Below are 21,399 nucleotides of genomic sequence, written 5' to 3' on the forward strand. Positions count from 1 at the left end.
CATTGCGATCCTATTGGGCGGAGTGAGCAGAATAGGGGTGGCGAAACTGTGACGTATGACTTCAAGATTTTGTTGTCCTCTATTTTATAAGATCCTTGATTAAATTATAAAATAAGGAATCAATCGACGATAGTTCCGTTAAATTCGAAATCGGAGATACTAGAAAAAGTTACAAAATGTTATAATTTAAACTGACCATAATTATATATTTTTAAAATTTTACAGAGTATCTATCACATATATTAATGAATATATTGAATTTATGACAAAGAATACTGCTAATATTAAAAAAAAAGAAAAAGTTATCTCACTATATTTTAACCAATGCAACAAAAGATATATTTTAGCATAGAAAGTAATACCAACTTATTTTCAATGAAACTTTAACCTATATTGTTTAGAAAATACTGTTTTAGTATATTGACCATTTTTTAAAATCTACATTTTATTTTTTTTAATTAAAGAATTTATGTATTTTTATTTTCTAACAAGGGCTCTAACCTGCTACTCTTTTACAATTGAATTACAATTGTTAAATAATAATTCATTATAATTATTATTTTATTTGTAGCTTATTGTGTCAAGTGTTATGTAATATTTTTACAAGTAGCCTACTATATTTTTGGTTACGAGCTGTTCGGGGCTCTCAAACCAAAATTATTATTATTAACAAGTTTGCGTATCATAATTTTGTAGTTTTCTTGTATCACTTGTAGAACTTGTAGAACAGTAATTATGACTACTTGTAGAACAATAATTATGACTGAAAACCGGAATTGTTTGTACAAGTTAAAAAATCATCGCTACAATATGAAGGGGTACCCAAAAGAAACCGGTTGTGCGGAGCTTATGTAGTACGCATTTATGCTGCTAAGCGTGTATAGCGCAACTCATTGCCAACTTAGTGCCGCCTGTGTTGTCAACCTGACTTGATGTGTTCATCTGCAGTGAGTGTTTTTGCTAGCACTGTTGTGTTCTTGTTTCGTTTTTTTTTTTTTTTTTTTTTTTACTTATGGCAAGTTTAAGTGATCAGGCCAGACCGTCAATCAAACCTTTTATTTGGAAGTGTTAAGAAGATTGAGCAAGTGTTAGTTAAAAAAGGCCCGATTTGTGGCAGACAGAAGACTGGTTCTTCCACCACAACAATGCACCCGCACACACAGCCATCTCTGTTCGCCGGTTTTTGGTAAAGAATAACAAGGTTCCGCTTCCCCATGCACCTTACTCGCCTGACCTGGCTCCGTGCGACTTTCTCTTATTTCCACTTATGAAAGGACCGATTTGACAACATTGAAGAGGTCAAAAAAAAAAAAAAAAACGAGGGAGGACCTGCCAGACATTTCTCAAGATGACTACAAACAATGTTTCGAACAGTGGAAGCACCGGTGGGATAAATGTATTAGTTGTATTAGAGAGTATTTTAAAGAGGATAAGGTTGTTTTGAAAAAGTTTGAAAATATGGCTTTTACACAATAATTCCGGTTTCTTTTTGGGTACCCCCTCGTACACGTTGAGAACACAATTGAAAGATGTCAACAAATGTTTATTTACGATTGGCCAAAACTATAGATATGCCACATTGACTTGATCCCTAGTCTTCCCTTGCAAGCGCTGCTATCGCCTGAAGGAATTCCACCCGCTTTCTCTCGCTTAGCAACAGCTGAACCCTTATTGGCTCAATGCGTGGGTGTGTGAGGGTGTGAGCTTTAGTTCGCACTTTTGCCACGGCTCAAGACATTTTGGCAGCACAATAGAAAATGTCAACGGACTATTTGTACGAACTGTCAACTTCACAGTTCCTCATGCTCGGAATTAACGCGTGCTGCTGCATGTTGATGTATATACAGTCTTCATAAAATCACTAGATATGCCTAGGCTCTGGGAAATAAATCATTTCCTATACAGACATATATATTTTGAAATCCTAGAGAAATTCCAATGCAGAATAATTTAGACATAGAGAATAGTATAGTTCCCAAAGTTCGGATACATCAAGTGGTTCTAGATATGGGATCGTCTCAGGATAACGAAACAAATTGATCGATATCAATTTTAGCCCCTTCCGGTATAGAGTTATAATTTATTTTTCCGAACCGGAAGTAGCCAATGTAGAAACTACCATAATTACAAGGTACAAGAATACCAATAATAAACTTAAAACAACTATACCTTAATTAGTAACAAGTATTCTCTAAAAGAAAAATCCAGTAAAAATTCATGAAACAATATATGAAACAGAACAATAATAACTGAACTGACCTGTATTGCTTTTTAGACTCATTGTTGTCTCCTTCGGTCTCTTCCGACATTTTGACACGATGAACACTTCCTGCCCTCACTACAACCAACTGATGCCTTACGAATCAATAGCAATGTATGCACCACAGGTGTCATAAAAAACCGGTTTTATATCAAACACAACCAAATTCTCTGCTTTGTTTTTTCTCTCTCTTTTGGGTATGAAAGTGCTAATAATATACACTGTCTCCCTCTACCGGAAACACTATAAACGAGAGGAGTTAAAGTATTAAAACTCACTACGCTTGAAAGTAACAGGGGCTCAGTTCTCTGTTCAAATGCTGATACTACATACATAGGCCTATTTACACATGAAGACATTCTTGTTTCTTCTACTAATGTGATACGGTAATTACGATGGCTTGTTTACAAGTACATACATGCTATTGGGTATGTTCCATTCAACGCACCCAGCGTGTATTTAACCAGCCAGCGTAAATATACATTTAAAGTTAACCGTTAATTTTCGTAGTTACACTTGCGCTATGCTTTCATATTCAGAAAACGCTAAGCTGAACTTTTTAATAGTTTGGAGACAAAAAATTTTGCCTGGCCAGAACGTCGCGTGACGAAATCTCATCATAACCATTTTTTTTTCAGTGTAGAATATCCAATATTTTTAAAAATAATTTTGCATTGAAGGCATGTGGCCCATAATACATCTACATCTACATCATCATCATCAAACCATTATTGGCAGGTCACTTACTGCAACTGAAAAGTTTCCATGCTTGATAGTCTTCCGCTCAAGGATGTTATAAAATAGAGGATCTGCCCATATGTATCTTCATGCTATTAAATGAATGAAGCCCAAAAAACAATCGAGCATCGGCACGTCTGATTGGTTACTTTCGTTTCCGCCATCGTCTGATTGGCTACTTTCGTTTCCGCCATAATTGTTGGCTCAAAACATTGCGATCCTATTGGGCGGAGTGGGCAGAGTAGGGGTGGTGAAACTGTGACGTATGGCTTCAAGCTTTTGTTGTAAGGACAGATCCTCTATTTTATAAGATCCTTGCTTCCGCTAACCTCTTCGTCTTCACGTACGATTTCTCTGTTTTGATATCGTCCATTAATTGTAGTCTCCTTCGTCCCCTCCAGGGGCGGATCCAGGATGGACTTCTGGGGGCGGTGGGTTATAATACTGCTACTTAGAGCTACTTTTAAGAGGATTAGTTCAGGAGAGTAATGCTCCCGGAAGTAGGAACGAAAAACACAGTTCTGATTGGTTGGCGTTATCTATGTCTTGCCACGTTGCATTCAAATAGCAGAATTCAGACGACTGTTGTTGTCGGTCCTCGTGGTCGAGTGGGCTAGCGCTATATACTAGAAACGAAAATCTCTTTTGGCGTGAGTTCAAACCCGGCCCGAGGAAAGTTTTTTTAAACATTTTTATACCACTTTTTAAATTAAAAAATACGAAAATAATACTCAAAAATGTGATTTACTTACTTTTGTGCAGATAAGTAGTAGTAGTAGTAGGAACGGGTTAGAAGCCCCGCAGGGCTCGTTTTGTTGTCCTTGTACTCCATGATATAAGGCTCGTTTTGTTCCCCTTGTACTAAATGATATAGATTTTGTGACCAACTTAAAACAACTGACTGGGAGAGCGCGTAAAACAGCTGGCTAGAGTAGCGCGCGAAAAAACGTACTTCCGGGAGTATTACTCTCCCGAGCGGGTCGTCTTTTAAGAGCTCCAAACTTCAGGATGGGTTTCATTTATAGTTAGGATAGTAGTTTTATATTTAGTTAGGATAGATGTAACGCAACTTTGTGAACATATTAACTTCCGTAACTTGGATTGGATCACTTTGCTGATACATTAAGTGCCTTAATACCGCCGTCCAGTTCGCCGATGGGTTTCGTGGGTGCAAGGGTGAGCTAACCCCCTTACCATATAGACGTGGCAATGATCATGGAGCTAGAAAGACGGAACAAACGCCACTCGTAAGCTTTTCCACAACTGAATACAAACAAAAGCGGGCCTAATTGCTGCACCATGCGTGGTTTTTGAAATTTAACATGAAACATATTCAAACATTAAAATTTTTCCGGGATACGACCATCGTCATGCGGGTGCTTTTTTCGCGTTTTTACCATGTCATCACTTTTTTTTTCCATGTAATATCAGTCATGATTTTTTTTTTTTTTTTGCAATAGTTTATTCACATACAGAATCACTTTGTGGCGTTTAGCACTTTGTCCTCCTAAGATATTACGTACGCCTCAAACATGGCATCAAAATCCAAAATCACAAACTTCAACTTTCGGACCCCCATAAATCTACGGTGCCAGTAGTATCATAGCTGTGGATATTTCTACACAATCTTTATATGCAATAGTATTCAGCACAAAACTCATGAACCCCCCACTTTATGTCATTCCAAAATACAACCCGTTTAAAAGTGTAATTTTCTCTAGTTTTTCTGGTGATTTCATGTATTGGTTTGCAACCCTGCATATTTATTTAGATGCAGAAGTTTATACTCTCCGTGTACCTCTGTCTTTCCTTTAAACATTAGTTTTTGTTTCGTGTTCGCCTAATACGTACGTCCTGAGCAACTGTAGTTTTCGTAAGCGCTTTCAAATGCAAAAATTGGCACTCCACCGACAACAAAGATGGCCGCCATTCAGTAGCACTCGTACATACGACAACGTGAATTATGTTATTGACATTCTCATGCACACGGTTCGTCACACTCAGATTTTTAGAATTTTCGGAGATGGTCAAACAACCATTTTCACAATTTGTGGACCACTTCAGATGGATTGACCCAATATCTAAAATTGTTCCCTTCTCCCCTACCATTTCTAACACAATTCTATGAATTTGCAATACATTCCTAATGTGAATATACACTGCAATGGATACAAATGAATATGAATAGGTACATAAATAGATTCATAACAAATGTTCATTTCCTCTTATAGTAGAGTGTTCTCAACTTCTTTTAAAGCTTCTTCCCGTAAATGGTAGAATGACTAAAAATTTTGCAAGGGCTTCTGTTTGTCGGTTGTGTTTAGAATTTCGTTTAATTCCGTGATCCCCTTCCCACACATCAATTACGTTCTTCCTATAGCACCTTACATTCAAATAGAATATGTATACCGGTATCAATTTCGAAAATAAATAAAATTGAATTTTTAAGTTTCACGTCTCATGGTTATGCTGGCTGGGCTAAAGGAGACGGTGAGGATGAGAAATTAATGAAATGGTGGAACGAAGAAAGTGAGAGGAAACAGGAGAACCCCGAGAAAACTCACGTACACGTTTGTCTATTACAAAACTCACTTGGTACGATCTGGGATCGAACCAAGGACCCCATGCACCAGAGGCGAACGTTCCACTACTGAGCCACCGCGGCCCCTAGATCTCACTGGGTATTTGTGTCTTTCCATATGTGAGAAAAGCTGTTTACACTCGTATGTACTACTGAATATGGAAATCCCGTACGATGCTAATTTGAGGGTTTCTGGAGAACCAGGCCTGCAACTATCTTATTTGTAAAATTTAGGGATACCCATTTCACTAACTGTTTGCTTTAAAAGCAGAGTCGTACTGAGTTTCTAGTAATTCCATCTTTATATGGACTGATTCTTTTTCAACGTCGGTTGATAAAGAAGCAGTGGTCAATCAAGTTTGTTATAATTACATCTTTCCCTTCCATACTTTTTAACTATATTTTTGTTATTTTCTTCCAGTGAACTGAGAACAGCGGAAAAATGCGACCTACGAGCAGTGAGTATGGCATGCCTGATGTCTGCTGTCGAATTTTAATATCGACTGTGTCCTTCCTATTACGTTGGAATTTATTAATTTTAGATCTCTTGGATTGAAAGCCCGAAATATCTCGAGTCTTACATAAAATTAAGATCACGCGAATAAACGGGTATCCTGACATATTCTGTAAATTCATCTCCCTCGTATTTTGTTTAAACCCCGAATTTGGTCCTCTGCTAAAACTAGTTCCAGTCAGAGACGTATTTAAGCATGAATCAACACAGGCCATGGCGCGGGGTGATAAATTTCGCGGACCAGTTTTCTTTTTCTTTACTACTCCATCCAGTAGTGAAAGTTTCAGAAGTAATCGTGCACACGCATATCGATATGAACAAAACATCGATATGACACAGGATATTTACACTTACAAGTATTCAAGTAAGAAGAATCTATATTCGTGTATAGTGACAAGAATACATACGCGGTTGCGACCTCCTCGCTCCCTCAGCAAAATCTGAAAAAATACTACTGACTGAAACAGAAAATTATATTTACTGTATATATATATTTCCTCCACTTTCAATAAATACTGATTATTCGTTTCACCATCTCAAGTTTTCTATACTGATATATATATATATATATATATATATATATATATTTTGATACTGAGGGGGCAGAATTTTTTAAATGGTTCAGGGTGGCAAAAATGTTAAATATATCCCTGGTTAGAGCCATAGCCGCAAGATGATATACAATTTTACTTCCGTGAAGTCTTAATGGGTTACAGTTTTTATGGATACTATCTGAAGCTGCGCTCTCTACACAGTACATTATGCACATATGAGCATGAATCTTCTTGTCATTCCTCACAACACCTGTACATGTCCCTTTACAGACACAAGTGAAAGACATCTTCATAAAAATCAGCAAGGGGTACCATAAAGGGGAGATTTTTTTCGATTATTTTTCAGTATCTCGCACCGTTTGCAAGATTTAAGCCTACTTCCGGTTGGAGTTTTTAATTCGTGTATGATCAGTGTTTTTTATCTTCTTGCATGCAGAATGTAATACGCAAATACATTACACACACAATTAATTATTATGTCAGTGATATATTGTGTTCATTGGGAAAAACACTCCAAACAATAAAGATTCAACTTAGAGTGGAGAAATGGTTATCCTTCGTTTTTTATTATCATTTGACCATGAAACAAACACCTGAGAGGTCTGCAACCCCCGTATACAATTATATGGTGTTGGAATGTATAATGCATAGGATATGATGCTTTAATTTTTTTTCTAATTTCAACACTTCCAGTGTACCCGTAAAAATGTAATAAAGAAATAATGGCCGTGTTTTTTAAATATTCAATTACAACTGAACAATCTGCATAAAATTTGCAATCGATCGGTGAAAACGTCATCTTTCTAGAGCATGTAGTTTCCGAGATCTTATTGTCGAAAGGATTGGACTGAAACATATAAACGTAGTTTAAAAGAGCTCCAAAGATGGCAGCACAATTCATTTGCATTTATTTCGGAGAAGATTTATTGAAGGCAAAGAACTTTGAACAATAACTTAAAAGGATAAACTTTGTGAAAACTATTTCTTTAAGTAATTTATTTAAAGTATACTCTTTTAAAAATATTTGTCTTTGTTATAAACATGAAATCACAAATAATCGTAAATCCAAGGTTTGAAATCCAAAGTTATAGGTTGGAGCTCAGGCGCTTTTGTTAAAAATCACATTCTTCTTTGGGTTAGCCTAACCTGTCTTAAAGTAGTTATTGCACCTTCCGATGACGAAGTATAGCAATACGTATTTCTGAGATCGGTGCAAATACGCTTTTTACAGGGTGGACAAAAGGATTCTGCGCCTTTTGGAGGGTTCAAACCTGTATTTTTGTTTTCATCTCATCTCATTTCATTTCATTTCTTCTCAGCTGGCTTCGAGTATCATCTATACATTTACATTCATCACTTTTGAAGGGCCGCTGGCCCGATGCATAAACTACCACCTGTGGCCCCCCAGCCTAGGGATCAACGTAGGCGCACTAGGCGGGAATCGGATACCTCGGATAAGTCGGTTGATAAGCGTCCCCGTTCGGGGTCTGCTCCTGAGGCGGCCAATGTTAACACTGCTAATGACCAGGACTTGAGTATGGACATCCAACCTTCCACTAGCTCTGACCCTACACCAACTCCATCTCGCGATCAAATTTATAATTTCCTTCTGACAAACTTTGATACTAAATTCAAAAATTCGAAGCATATTTTTCAACAGCTTGTTAAATATGTGCCACGATTGGAGATAGCCGAGATTCGTTTCACTAACAATGGTGTCATTTTCAAGTCAAAGAACCCAGATTTTCATCGCCACGTTCGTAACAAGGCTTCCTTTGAGATCTTTGGCAAGAATGCAAATATTACTATCTTGCAACCCAAACGTCAGACGCAAGCTCCACCACCAAGAAAACCACCGCTATTATCTGTCGTCATCAAGGGTGTCGATCCCGAGATAACTGACTCGGAAGTGGAAGAAGAGCTTACTGCTGAAGGCGTCAAGATCCACAAATGTATTCGCATACGCAACAATACTGGTCCGACCTATCTAGTTAGAGTTCTGACAAACGAACAGCAAGCTATTAACCATTTATTACAATATGGGGCCTACATATTTAAACGCCGCCATAAAGTAGAACCATCTCGCACACCTCCACCCCTTCCGATTCGCTGTGAAAAGTGCCAGGTTTACAACCAGCATCAGACATCTAACTGTCCGAACACTTCTAAATGTGGTTACTGCGGCCAAAATCATTTGACTAAAGACTGTCCTAATGGAGCAGCGCCACCAAATTGCAACACCTGCCATGATGCGCATCCTACTTACAGCTATAAATGTAAGGCCAAACCTCAACCTGAACCCACTAAACCCGAACTGGTGGTGCCTTTACGTACACCAGATACACCAGTGTCTCCGCATAATTCTCTCAGAGAACCAGTTACAGTCGAAGACATGATTCGCTTCTTTAGTCTAGCTCTCCAAAATATACATCCTTTCTTACGGACTCACATAATTCACCAAGTTGTCTATGCAACAAAACTACTCTACAACCTAGATGTCAAAGCAACCTATTCCGGACAGACAGTACATTTTCAAATCTATCCACTCACAACCGAAGTATAATTATCATATATCATGGATACGGGCTTCATTATTACGTTACTTTACCTCAATATACAGTCACTCTGTACCAGAAAAGACCTACTTACTGCTTTATTAAATGAGCACAAGGTTCATAGTTTTCTCCTGAATGAAACCTTCCTGACTCCCAAACAATCTGTTTATTTTCCTGGCTATCAATTCATACGCCACGATGGACCACCGGGCCAGCGAGCTAATGGCGGAACAGCTATCGGAACTAAACATAAGTTACCCAGCAAAACAATTAATCATAGATTCACTGAATCTTTACCGGAGCACAATATTGTCACCATTTATTTCAACTCCAGACCTATCACTGTAGCAACCATATATATCCGACCATATGTTCGTATACCCACTTCATTCTTCACTTACCTGGATAATAATTTCCGCTCCTATATCGTCATGGCTGACATTAACTATCATAGCAGAAGTGCTATCGAAAAACGCTCTTTTTCCGATTTCATTAACACTCACACGAACGGCGAAATTTGTCCACTGCCTAGAGCGACTCGTCCATCCTCTAATACAACTCCTGATGTGGTGATTGCCTCCTCTAGTATAGTACCATACCTTGACATCAGTGTCCTCGATTCTATTGGTAGCGACCATGATCCTATAAAGGTAGACATAAATTTTCCTAATCGATCAAAACCACCTCAGGAATTTCTCCGTTCCCGGCCAAATTTTGAGCGTGCTAATTGGCTAGACTATCGGCAGGATATACATGACACACTAGCAGATATTGAACTTCCATCTGACATTCCTACGTTTGACACCACTTTAGATCGCCTTACGCAAAGCATTCAAAACAGCGGTGCAAACCACATTCCTGTAACCACAGGTAATCTTTACGGCCCTAAACTACCACCTCATTATCTCTCACTCATATCTCTAGCTCGGAAAGCGTATAAGGAATAACGATGCCACACTGCGACTTCATCGTCAGTACCTTCGTATGGTTCAAAATTACATCCGAGCATACAAAAAACGCAACTGGATAAAGACAGTTAACGCTTTAGCAGAGGAAAGTCATCCAACTAAGTATTGGAAACATTTCAATCGGCTAATAGGGAAAACCAGCACCACTCAGTATCCTCTACTAGACAAGAATACTGCTCTTACAACGGACTCTGCGAAAGCGGATGCCTTTGCGCATGTTCTTCAGACCACCTTTACACCAGAAACTTCTTTTCGAGATAGGTCGATACTTTACAGACGCATTGCCAGATATACCAACCCTCATAATGGATATCTTCAAATTACCGTCGACCATACTCTGGATGACCAGCATCCTTTAACATCGCCGATAACGCCAGTGGATATTACAGACGTGATACGTCACAAGAAAAACACTGCGCCAGGGTTTGATGGTATAACCTACCGACATATTAAAGAAGGCCCTGCTATTTTGCTACATATTTTGGCAACGCTTTACAATTTTGTCCTCAGAACCGGCTACTATCCACCTACTTGGAAAGTCTCTAAAGTGCTAATGTTTCTGAAACCCCACAAAGATAAAACGGATCCAGTTTCTTATAGGCCAATTCAGCTCACGTCCACACTCGGCAAAATCTTTGAGCGCATCGTAGTCCGCAGACTTCATAGGCATTTGCTAATACATGATCTGTTACCTAAACACCAAGCTGGTTTCCGTCCTGAGCATAGCCTCCTTGATAACCTCTTACGACTTAGCACTATTCTTACGAACCATTATAATAAAACTGCACCCTCATGCCTACTTTTATTCGATCTTGAAAAGGCCTTTGATCGCGTGTGGCATAATGGTCTTGTGTATAAGTTACACTTCTTCAATCTTCCTGCCGCATATATACGTATGGTGTACCACTTTCTTACGAATCGTCTTGCATACATCTCCATCAACGACAGTTTATCTTTCCCTATTTTTCCTTACACCGGTGTTCCGCAAGGTTCAGCCTTATCGCCACTATTATATATCTTGTACGTCAGTGACCTGCCTGTCATGCCTGAGCCTATTTATACGTTCACATTTGCAGACGATACCGCACTGCTCGCTTGTGGCAAAACTATGCACCAAATCAACATCTCTCTACAAAAAGCCATATATGCTTTTACCAACTGGTGCAGTAGATGGAAGTTGAAATTAAATTGTACTAAGACCCAGGCTCTCGTCATCATTCCACACAAGAGACGCAGTCGAGTACGCCGCAATCCATCATTACTTAACATTAATGTAGATGGTGTACCCATCCACCCTAGCACTACTGCTAAATATCTAGGGGTAACCTTCGACGCCAAGTTATCTTGGAAACCTCATCTTCTTTCCATCAAGGAGAAAGCGCAAAATCGTTTAAATCACCTGAAGCGGCTCGTCGGTACTACCTGGGGTTTGCATACAGATACTGTTCTAAACACGTACAAGGCATTTCTTCGCCCATGTCTCACTCACGGTCACACTGCCTGGGTTAGTGCGAGTGATGATTTCTACGAGCGTCTACGTATTATAGAACGCCATGCTTTGCGTCTCGCATTTCGAATCAAATTACCCAGCCCGACACGTCTCTTATACGAACGACTAACATTCCCGCACATCACTCGACATCTGGAAGACCTTCGCTCTCGCTACATAGACAAGAAATGGAGAATACACCATCATACGCTTATGGACACCATACACATTGATAGTAGACTTTTCGCCTCACCTACATATTACTATCCTCCACTGCGACATCTCCTCTCCATCTATAGCCGGACGCATCCAGAGCACCCTGACCATCATTTCTTTGCCACCTATCATCCATCAGAATTCAATCCGCACATCTACCCATCGTCTGCACAGTGACTCCACCTAACAAGGGCTTCCCCCGTGTCTATCATCAGTGTTGAGTCGCCCCAACACAGAAGATAAGCTCATTTGTGAATACTAACTCTTCCCTGTGTACTGTGGCGTCCAAGCACTTCATCTCACCATTCGCTTCGCTCACTGAATAAACATCTCCTTCTAAAAATTCATCATCCTTACATGTGATCACTGTTATCTGCTATCTGTCCTCAATACTACATGTTAATATTTCATATTCATATCTGTGCTTCTAGTTTCTACTATCTGTTTCACAACAATAATAATTCACCTGTGTATGAATAAAGTGACTTACTTTATTATTGTTGTTAAACCTCATAGCCCATATATGTGATAACTCATAACCAATGTCTATCTCAATCACTCCCGAAGAGACGACGTTATCGTCTGCGGTAAAACACACTAAAAAAAAAAAAAAAGCGCTTTTGTTCACCGTGCTCGTGGGTTTTCTCGGAGTTCTCCCTTTTCCTCTCACTTTCTTCATTCCACCATTTCACTCATATCTCATCATCACCGTCTCCTTTAGCCTAACCGGTATAACCGTGGGACGTAAAACTTAAGATTTCATTTCATTTTATAACTCTTTACCCACACTCTCCCCCTCACTGCGACAGTTGCAGCTGAAGGTCACATGACGTCGTCGTATCTCATATTCTAACTCACCCCCACAGGTCTAATCATTTTCTTTTCTATAGCTGTCATCGAGTCAGGGACTTTTGTCCGATACTCGACACAAAACCACACTTTCAAGCTAAGCTAAGCTAAGCTAAGCTTTTGTTGCTATTGTAGCATTTTAATAGATAGAAGATTAGAAAAGTGATTCGCTCGCCTCCCTCCCAACGCTTTTAGTTTTCGTTCTATTTCTTTTTTTCTTTTTTACCCCACCAAATATTCCTTGTTAGTGCATTTTTTAAAATTTACGGTTATTATTAATGACGGGCTCGTAGCCAACTCCAAAATGTAGAGGGACCCGGTAGAAGTTAGGGGGCCGATCCAACCATATTATAATTTATTTGCAGGCCCAACGTGAAAATTTTATTGGGGCGCCCCCGTGGATACGGGCCTGATTGATGACTATTTATTAAATTGTACTACTTTGTAGGTAATTGGTGGAGAAAAAGAATGAAAATCTGAATGCAGGATTTCTGTGGATCAAAAATAAATTCTTTACAACCTATTCATATACTCATGGCATGGCATAAAATAGAAGTAAAACACGTAACAAATTGAATGAAATGAGAAAATTACAAACGCTGACCCTCTTCCTTCCGTTAGTGACTGAGATGGCAAAGAATTCGAAGGGTTCATACGAGACAAATGAGGTCAACTTGACAGAAGCGCATTTGATCTAATTACGGCCTTATGGAATGGAAGCGTCTAGAAGTGATTTCCTTGTTCTATGCGAGAGGAACTGCAATCTTTCCAACATTTTTTTCAGGAAGGACAGGAAAATTACGTGACACTACATCAAGCATTTCTCTTTTCTATTGTCAATAAAATTTTTCACAGAAATCAGTCTATATTACCAGTTTCATTAAAAATAAAAACTGGCAACTCTATGTTATATATAGTTTAACACAACCATTTTCAAACGATGTATGGTAACGTAAAGAAAATAGTGTGCTTTGCTTAGTGGTTGGTCTTTGGTTCGATCCCAACTCCCGCCAAATGCGATGTGTGGTAGAAAAAAACACTACGTGCATGAATTTTCTCCCGTTTTCTCCCTCTTATTTGATAGTCAAGCAGTCATATTTGAAATTAAAATAATTCATCACACATTTTATTGGTTAGGACATTGGCTAAAAAGATTTTGTATCATGAGGGACGTATTAGAGGGTATGGTGGCAGGAAAGAAAGGAAGAGGGCGAAGGAGACTACAATTAATGAACGATATCAAAACAGAAAAATCGTACGTGAAGACGAAGAGGTTAACGGAAGACCGTGGAGCATGGAAGTTTCTCAGTTGCGGCAAGTGACCATCCCAATAATGGCAGAATACCTATGATGATGATGATGATTTTATTCCTCCAGAAACATAAATGTGAAAACAGCAGCCAAGTTTTCGTATATTTGTCACTTCGTTCAGTAAGAAAAAAAAAACAGAGATCTCAAACACTACCCACAAATTCTATTGGATCCGAAAATTGGAAAATGAAATTTGCAAGTCGAAGTGTTGAGAACAACTTGCTAAGCAAAAGCCTCATGAGGCGATGTTTTATAGCACTTGCTTTCAGTAATTAACTTGAAAATTTAATTTTTCAACTTCCGTACTTCAATAGAATTTGTCATCGTTTCAGATTTCTAAACTTCAAATTCCCCCCGCTCCATGGGTATAAAATTGTGGAGGTAAGGAAAAATCGTATTTTTATTGACAATATTCTCATACTTTTGCCTCAATCATGTAAAAGTTTTTTCTATGATATTTACAAATTCAGTGTGAACTTCAGTGTAGTTCAAATTCTGCTTTATGTTATCTTTGACAGAATCGAAAGCTTCTTTGTAAGTACTCTGAAACGATGCGAAATTCTATTGAAATTCAATGTAATCTTTCATATAAATAGTTTTCTAAGACTATGCATTTTCTAACATTAGCAGAAGTGCTCCCATTTGTTCTTGATGATCTTAAACTTGTTCTCGGTGCATTTCAACGTATAAGGATGATTATATCAGGTAGTTACTTGAACCGTTATCATTTTAACAATTTACTACAAAATCCGATAGAGTTGAAGTAGCACCAGACATGTGTAAACATTTAACACAATTAGGATAATACCGAGCCGCTGTGTTGAATTAATACAGTAATATTTACTGAGTACTTTCTCTAAATAGATATTTAATAGTGTTGGAGAAAGACAGCACCTTAGTTGGACTCCAATTACACCTTCCTCCATCATTTCTTCTCCTGTCAGGGTCGCCACTTTGACGACTCGAATCAGAGCTATGGGCAAGAATCTGACGGCGCCCCACCCCCGAGTTATCGCTGGCCTTGTGTGGCTTTGCATAAATTATTTTATAGATTTCAATGAACACCAACGCGAGGTATCCTACCTTCAAGTCATCGCAGCTGTTGAACGGCTCGCATCAGTAACTATGGGAAGCCCTGCTCCTAACAGGGCCCCAAAACCAAGTTATCGCTGCCTGTGTGCGACTTGCAAAAACTATTTTAAACATTTCAATAGACGCAAATGTCTTGGCGCTCTACGCTCGAGTTACCGCCGTCTTCGGCGGCTCACATCAATAACTATGGATAATCCTTTTGCACCCTGAGGGTGTCCCATGTCTGAATTATCAGTACCTTTCTGTAGATTGTATATATTATTTTATATTTAAACGCAAACGCTTATGCGCTCTACCCTCGAGTTATTGTCTTAGGTGGCTTGCATTAATACCTATGGGCAATTCCTTGGGTTCAAGAGCATCTACTTCTGGGTTATCGCTGCCTTTGTGCACCGTGCATAAATTATTTTATAGGTTTTCATGATTCCAATAAACGAAAATGGCTGGGCGCTCTACCCCAGTCATTACTGCAGTCGGCGGCTCACATCAGTACCTATGCACCTAAACTGTTTCATACATTTCAACGAATGAAAAGCTTGAAATTGTAGAGTTCAAATATACACTCAATCTAACTTGAATGGAATCTATCTTCATATAAAAGATCATAAAATGAATCATTATAACATGGAACTTTATCATTATACAGTATTAACTTATGGATGAGGTAAACATTTAGCGGTTCACAACAACGCATTAGCTGAGTAGCCATTGGTAGCGATCTGGCTGCTGTTTCGTAAGTATCAGTGATAGCCAAGTTATGCAGAAGTTCCCTCGTGCCGGTCCAAATTTTCCCTCGTTCATTAAAAAAATCCCACGTTCCGAAAATCGATAAAATTAAGCCTATAGCCCTATACGCAATTTTACTTTAAGTTTATAAAAAAAAAACACGCTACAAGCATAAATACTAACAACATGTCTACGTAATTATAATACAAATGAAATTACAACTTTAATTTTATCTGTTCTACATAGTGCGAGGACAGTTCACTCTGTCTACACTCCTTGTTATCGCACAATTTGTATGAATCTTGTTTGTTGTAAAGATCTAGGTGCTATCTTATGACACAAAATATTGTAGAATTAATATTTTTTGCCTGAAGTAAGGATCTAACCACACAAACTACATTTACCAAGTCATCACTTATTTTATTTCATTTTTGTGTTTTAACATAATTCAAAGCAGAAAATACTCTTTCAGCGTCCGCGGTGGAATGTGGAAGGCAAAACACCAGTTTAGTGAGCTTTCTAAATTTGGAAATTTGAAATCACCATTGAAATCACTGACACTAGGAATTGTTGAGTAAGCTATCACGCAACTATAAGCAGTAGCCAGTCTCTGAATGGTGTTGCCCAACCGTCAATCTACAATATTATCGTCCTGCAACTCAAGTTTTTTTTTCTTCTAGAACGTTGAAAATTCCCAAGTTTTTCGGAGTTTTAAAGATATTTTCCCTTCTCTCTACATAAGCAAAACTGTGGCCTGATTTTCGCTTCATATGGGAAATTTCCCTCGAGTTGGCATTGCCGGTAAGTATATAGATGTATAGATAGCGAGAATGTGCTATCACTTGTGGCGACATCGTGGCAAAGGCAAAAACTATGTGCCTGCACACGTTTCCACCGGAGATCACGATGACATATTCAGAGCCTAGCTGATTACATAGTAGACACTAAACTATTACCAGTTAGTTCTTATCAGGCACGCACTCAGAAATTTTTGTTGAGGGGGGTCCAAGTTTTCTTGGGGGAGGGGGGATTCCAATATTACAAACTACTACGTCAATGTAGTATTGAACGAATATTATTCTGCACCCGAAAACACAATAAGGAATTGTAAAATAGTTCCAGCTATATTTTTAAAAAAATGATAGAATTAGATTGCTTTTTATAAGAGAAAGGGTACAGATGAAGTGTAATATCAAATGTTCATGCTACGTCAATCATCCCCTTGTTAGACTAGTATAGTTACATTGAGGAAACGTACACTCATGTCCAAAATGATTGTCGCATATCTATAACTGTTTTTTTGTAAAAATATAATTTGATAATGATTTTGCAGGGTACTTTTAATACTGATACTATGTGTATAATCGGGAAATGTATATTTGTGGTAAATTTCATAGGAAAAAAATCATAAATACGAAAATTAGAATGAGTAAAACAAAATGTTGCTAAATGGACAAGAAAGTTTTATTTTCGTTTTATTGTTCTTATTTACTACTCTTTTGACATGAAATTTGCCACATACATGTCTTTGACGATTATACACATACTAACATAAGAAATACCGGGTGAATTCGTTATCAAATTATATTCCTAGAACAACATATTTATAGACATGCGACAATAATTTTGGACATGGGCGTACATATGTATTTTGAGTTAGGAAGTTTTTTTGGGGTAGAGGGTTCCGAACCCGATGGATACCCCGTGGATGCAACCCTGGTTCATATAAGTGCTATTTTTATGAGTCTCATTCCACCCAAACCTTTGTTAACTATCTTATCAAAATATCTCTTCACTGGTTCGTTAAAAGCCTTTTTCTAAATCAGATGGATATTGCAAATACTTCCTTTCGTATTTTTGGATAAACCTTTTATTAATTACCCTCAGTAACCTAATAACATCAATTAATAAACACACACATTCGCTCTTCTAAATTTGCTTTATATTCTGGAATATCGTGTTAAATATTCCGAGTACAATTTTAACCGAATGTAATATTAAACTACTTGTTCTGTATTCTTTTATATCGTTTTATTCCGCAACGGAATTATCACGGTGTTAAAAAAATCCATTAGTCATTCTCCAGTTTTATTTAATATAAACTTAGGAACTCTCTTCCTGTTATAACAGAGAAATCAGGTTAATAGTAATCTGATAACAAATCCATTACATTATCTTCTAGCGTTGAACTTGGCATAGTTTCTTTGTTTTTACTTTTTCTTGAACGGTTGGAAGAAGGAAGAGATTTTTATCTTTATTCACGTCTATCTTCATCAACGATCTAAAGGTTACCCCAAAACTGAAATGTTATCCTTGTTATGCCAGACGAAGGAGAGAAAACAGAATAGGTGGCTGGTTTTCAGTACATACCTGGGTATTATTACTAGTAAGAATCTCAGCTCTGTACAGAGTTGGATACTATCTTCTTTGAAAAAGGTTTTTATAGATTTGTTTCGAAGTAATAGTCAGAAGAACATGTACAGTGAATAAGCTCAGTTTTGGTGGTGATCATACAACCACACTCAAAACCTGAAGTGAAGACCTAATTGGAAGTATATATGATGCCGATATGATGCATAGAACGGAGGGGAGGGGAGTATTTTAAAGAGGGTCGCAAGTGTTATGCAGGGAAAAAAAATGTTTTCTTCTCCTGGTTTCTCTTTTCTTCCCTACTTGGCAAATGCTATATTGTTCTGCTTGATGAATCCTTTTCCTTCAACCTTCAGAAAATGGACTTAAACTATTGCTTTTGCAAAGCTCTGCTTTCTTTTAAGCCCCAAAGGGAAACATCATGGCAGAAAGTTTCGGAAAGTATAGCTATTTTCACTTCTAGCTTCTCATTTTAGATAGAGTATATTTACAACGAAGGGGAAGGGAGTGCACGTGCACTTTTGTACCCTCCCTAAATCCGGCCCTGTAAACCACATATTTCTGGGCATCCGGCCAGTATGAAGGATGACGTCCCTCGGTGAGCACATTATATGTAGAAAGGGGGAAGAAAGGAAGCAGCTTGGGACTTGTACAGCTCACAGATGACGAGAAGAACCCTAAAACAGGGTTAGCGGGGAAAGGTCAACGACCCGGTAAGGCCATTTTCGGTTTTTGAGGTGCGGTCTATACTTAGATGTCGTCTGCTACTCCGGGTAGTTATCTGTGTGCTATTCCGTGGTGACATTTGAAACCCCCGTGCGAAAAGTGGGCGAGCCCATACCTACGTCACACTACTTCTGCTAGGTTTCTTCTCGTCATCTGTGAGCTGTACGTTAGGTACTATCTCGGTACTTGGCTAGTGTGAATGAGGAAAACGCTGAAAAAAAAAAATCTTACTTAGGATATCTCGCTTGAAAAAGCCGTTACACTTTTTCGATTGAGTGTCCCCGCCGGAATGTTTTAACATCTTCATTTGTCATTTTACTTTTTACTTTTTATAAAACTTTTCTTACCTTGAAAAGTGAAAGTAAGGATACTAATTTGTATACATGTTATATATAGTCCATTATACTAGTTTAAAAGGAATAATATACAAGCTTCTTTGTTTTACCGTATTAATTGAAACACGAAATACATAAAGTTGTAATTAAAAAGGAGTGGAAGAACGATATATAGTTATACAGCCGTGAGATTGTGTAGAAAACAAGTGATTAAGAAGTCTTGGAAGTGAAAAACAGGAAATCCACCTCTGCAACGTTAGGTGATTTCGTTGACCTTCAATCTGCTACAAATTACAACAGTACAGCCAGTACACATGACTTGCCTTGGCTACCAACACAATTTAATAACGGAGAAGAACTACCGTTGGTCTTTTAACAAAACTACCTGTAACCAAAAGGTTTATATTAAGAATTTGGGGACAGCTATATAAAATCAGTCTTTCCCAGGGCCGCTCTACACAGGGCGGCAAAATCTGTCATAACTATATTATTTAAAATAAGTATGTCTTGTTGATGATGGTAGTTAAATTTAATAAGGTGACCTTCTATTTGAATACTATCCCTAACAGCACAATTACATAGCAGGCATATGTCTATCATATTCCCTCAGGTACATGGGAATGTGTCCAGTATGTGCCTTATGTATCTCTGACATGTGTGAGAGAAATCACATGGATGGCAAGTGATAGTCACAGTCTATGTCCGCACCTAGCACATGCCTGACATGTACCTGGGGAATGTGCCTAGTATGTTCTAGGTATGTTCCTCATGCCGTAAGCGTCAATGAACCACAAAATTACTCCTCTAAAATATGTTAAATGGCCTATATGCGTAATGTGTTTACATTAAGATGAGTCTAAAAGAAACACTTTAAACAAGTAAAAAAAAAAGCACCCCAGGATGGGCGCGAACCACCAACCTTTAGATTACTAACCGCATGCTCTTCCGACTTGGCTACCGAGGCGATGAAGAGAACGTCGCTTGTAGAGGGATAAATTGTTGAGATCTTTTGAATTTGGCTAAGCAGAATCCTCCTTTAACCGCGTATATTCGACGATAACCGTTTGGGATCAGACTAAATCTGCTTGTCATGTAATTTTATAACAAAATGACGAGTGTCTATTTACTTTATTTCATGATTCTTCCCAGTGGCGGCGATTAGACGTTAAAAGGGGGAAGGGGGGGGGCAAGACTTGACGGAAAGTTGTATAACTAATAGGATCTTTTTTTTTTTTTTTTTTTGTTAAAATACCGTATATCGTATTTCATATTTTATTAAGTAAATTGACAAGACCAACGCAAGTAGGTACTAGCCCTTTGTACCCTTAAACAGAGATTTGATTCCTTGTTCATGAACATCTTAAAATTCAAAGCGGCTGATTAATATATTGAATCCTTGTAACAAGTGAAAGTATGCTGAAACTGTTGTGTTCCAATAGGCTAATTTTGGGGTTATTTTCCTTGGCAATTAAAAGGCAATTTCTGCAGTTTTCTTAACTCCACGGGAGGACAGCCATCACGTACTCACGCAAGGGCGAATATTATATGGCACCACTTTTTTCTATGAATCAGTAATATATACAAAAACTTTAAATTTCCAAATGAAACTATATACATTAATGGGTTACTTCAAAAAGTGGGGGGGCAACTGCCCCCTATTCGCCGCTCATGGTTCTTCCCTATTCACTTTCAAATGATCGGCGACAGTTGTCATCTAAATAAAGTTGATGCGTTTATTGCTTCTAGTACACAATCGCTTAGAAAAAGCAATAAATGCATCAAATGTGCGAGATGAATTTAGAACACGTAATGGCGCATGCCTAGCACATCTTGTGCTGTTAGGGTGTACCTAAAGGACGTACCTAGAACATGACAGATATATGTTCCAAGTGACGACATAAAAACAAATTACTGTTGGAGTGCGAAACTGAACCAGGTATATAAATGCTATTTTTGTGGTATATAGTTGCAAATATCAATTAGGTGTAACAAGTACCTAAAACTGTAGGTAGCTGAAGTACATATTTAGCACATGAATATCATATGTGCCAAGTGTCGGGTACCTAAAAGTAGCTGGGATACCTAAATGGCACATGCATAGCACATCTTGTGCTG

At 38.2% G+C, this 21,399-nt stretch overlaps 1 protein-coding gene across 5 annotated transcripts in view; it reads right to left on the bottom strand.

The window, feature by feature from the left end:
- LOC145684204 (oxysterol-binding protein-related protein 2) overlaps positions 1 to 21,399 on the bottom strand; it is a 264,438-nt gene that overhangs the window by 71,690 nt on the left and 171,349 nt on the right. Inside the window, exon 2 of one of the 5 annotated variants that reach the window (XM_081756262.1) lies at positions 2,260 to 2,503. The exons of the other annotated variants lie outside the window; for them this stretch is intronic. Coding sequence (XP_081612388.1) covers positions 2,260 to 2,309 — 50 coding nt within the window. The 5' untranslated portion in view covers positions 2,310 to 2,503. The remainder of the gene's footprint in view (positions 1 to 2,259; positions 2,504 to 21,399) is intronic. 5 annotated transcript variants of the gene reach the window in all.

Source organism: Thermobia domestica, chromosome 4 (assembly GCF_964235325.1).
Source record: "Thermobia domestica chromosome 4, izTheDome1.hap1.1, whole genome shotgun sequence".
In the NCBI taxonomy this organism is placed as follows: Eukaryota; Metazoa; Arthropoda; class Insecta; order Zygentoma; family Lepismatidae; genus Thermobia; species Thermobia domestica.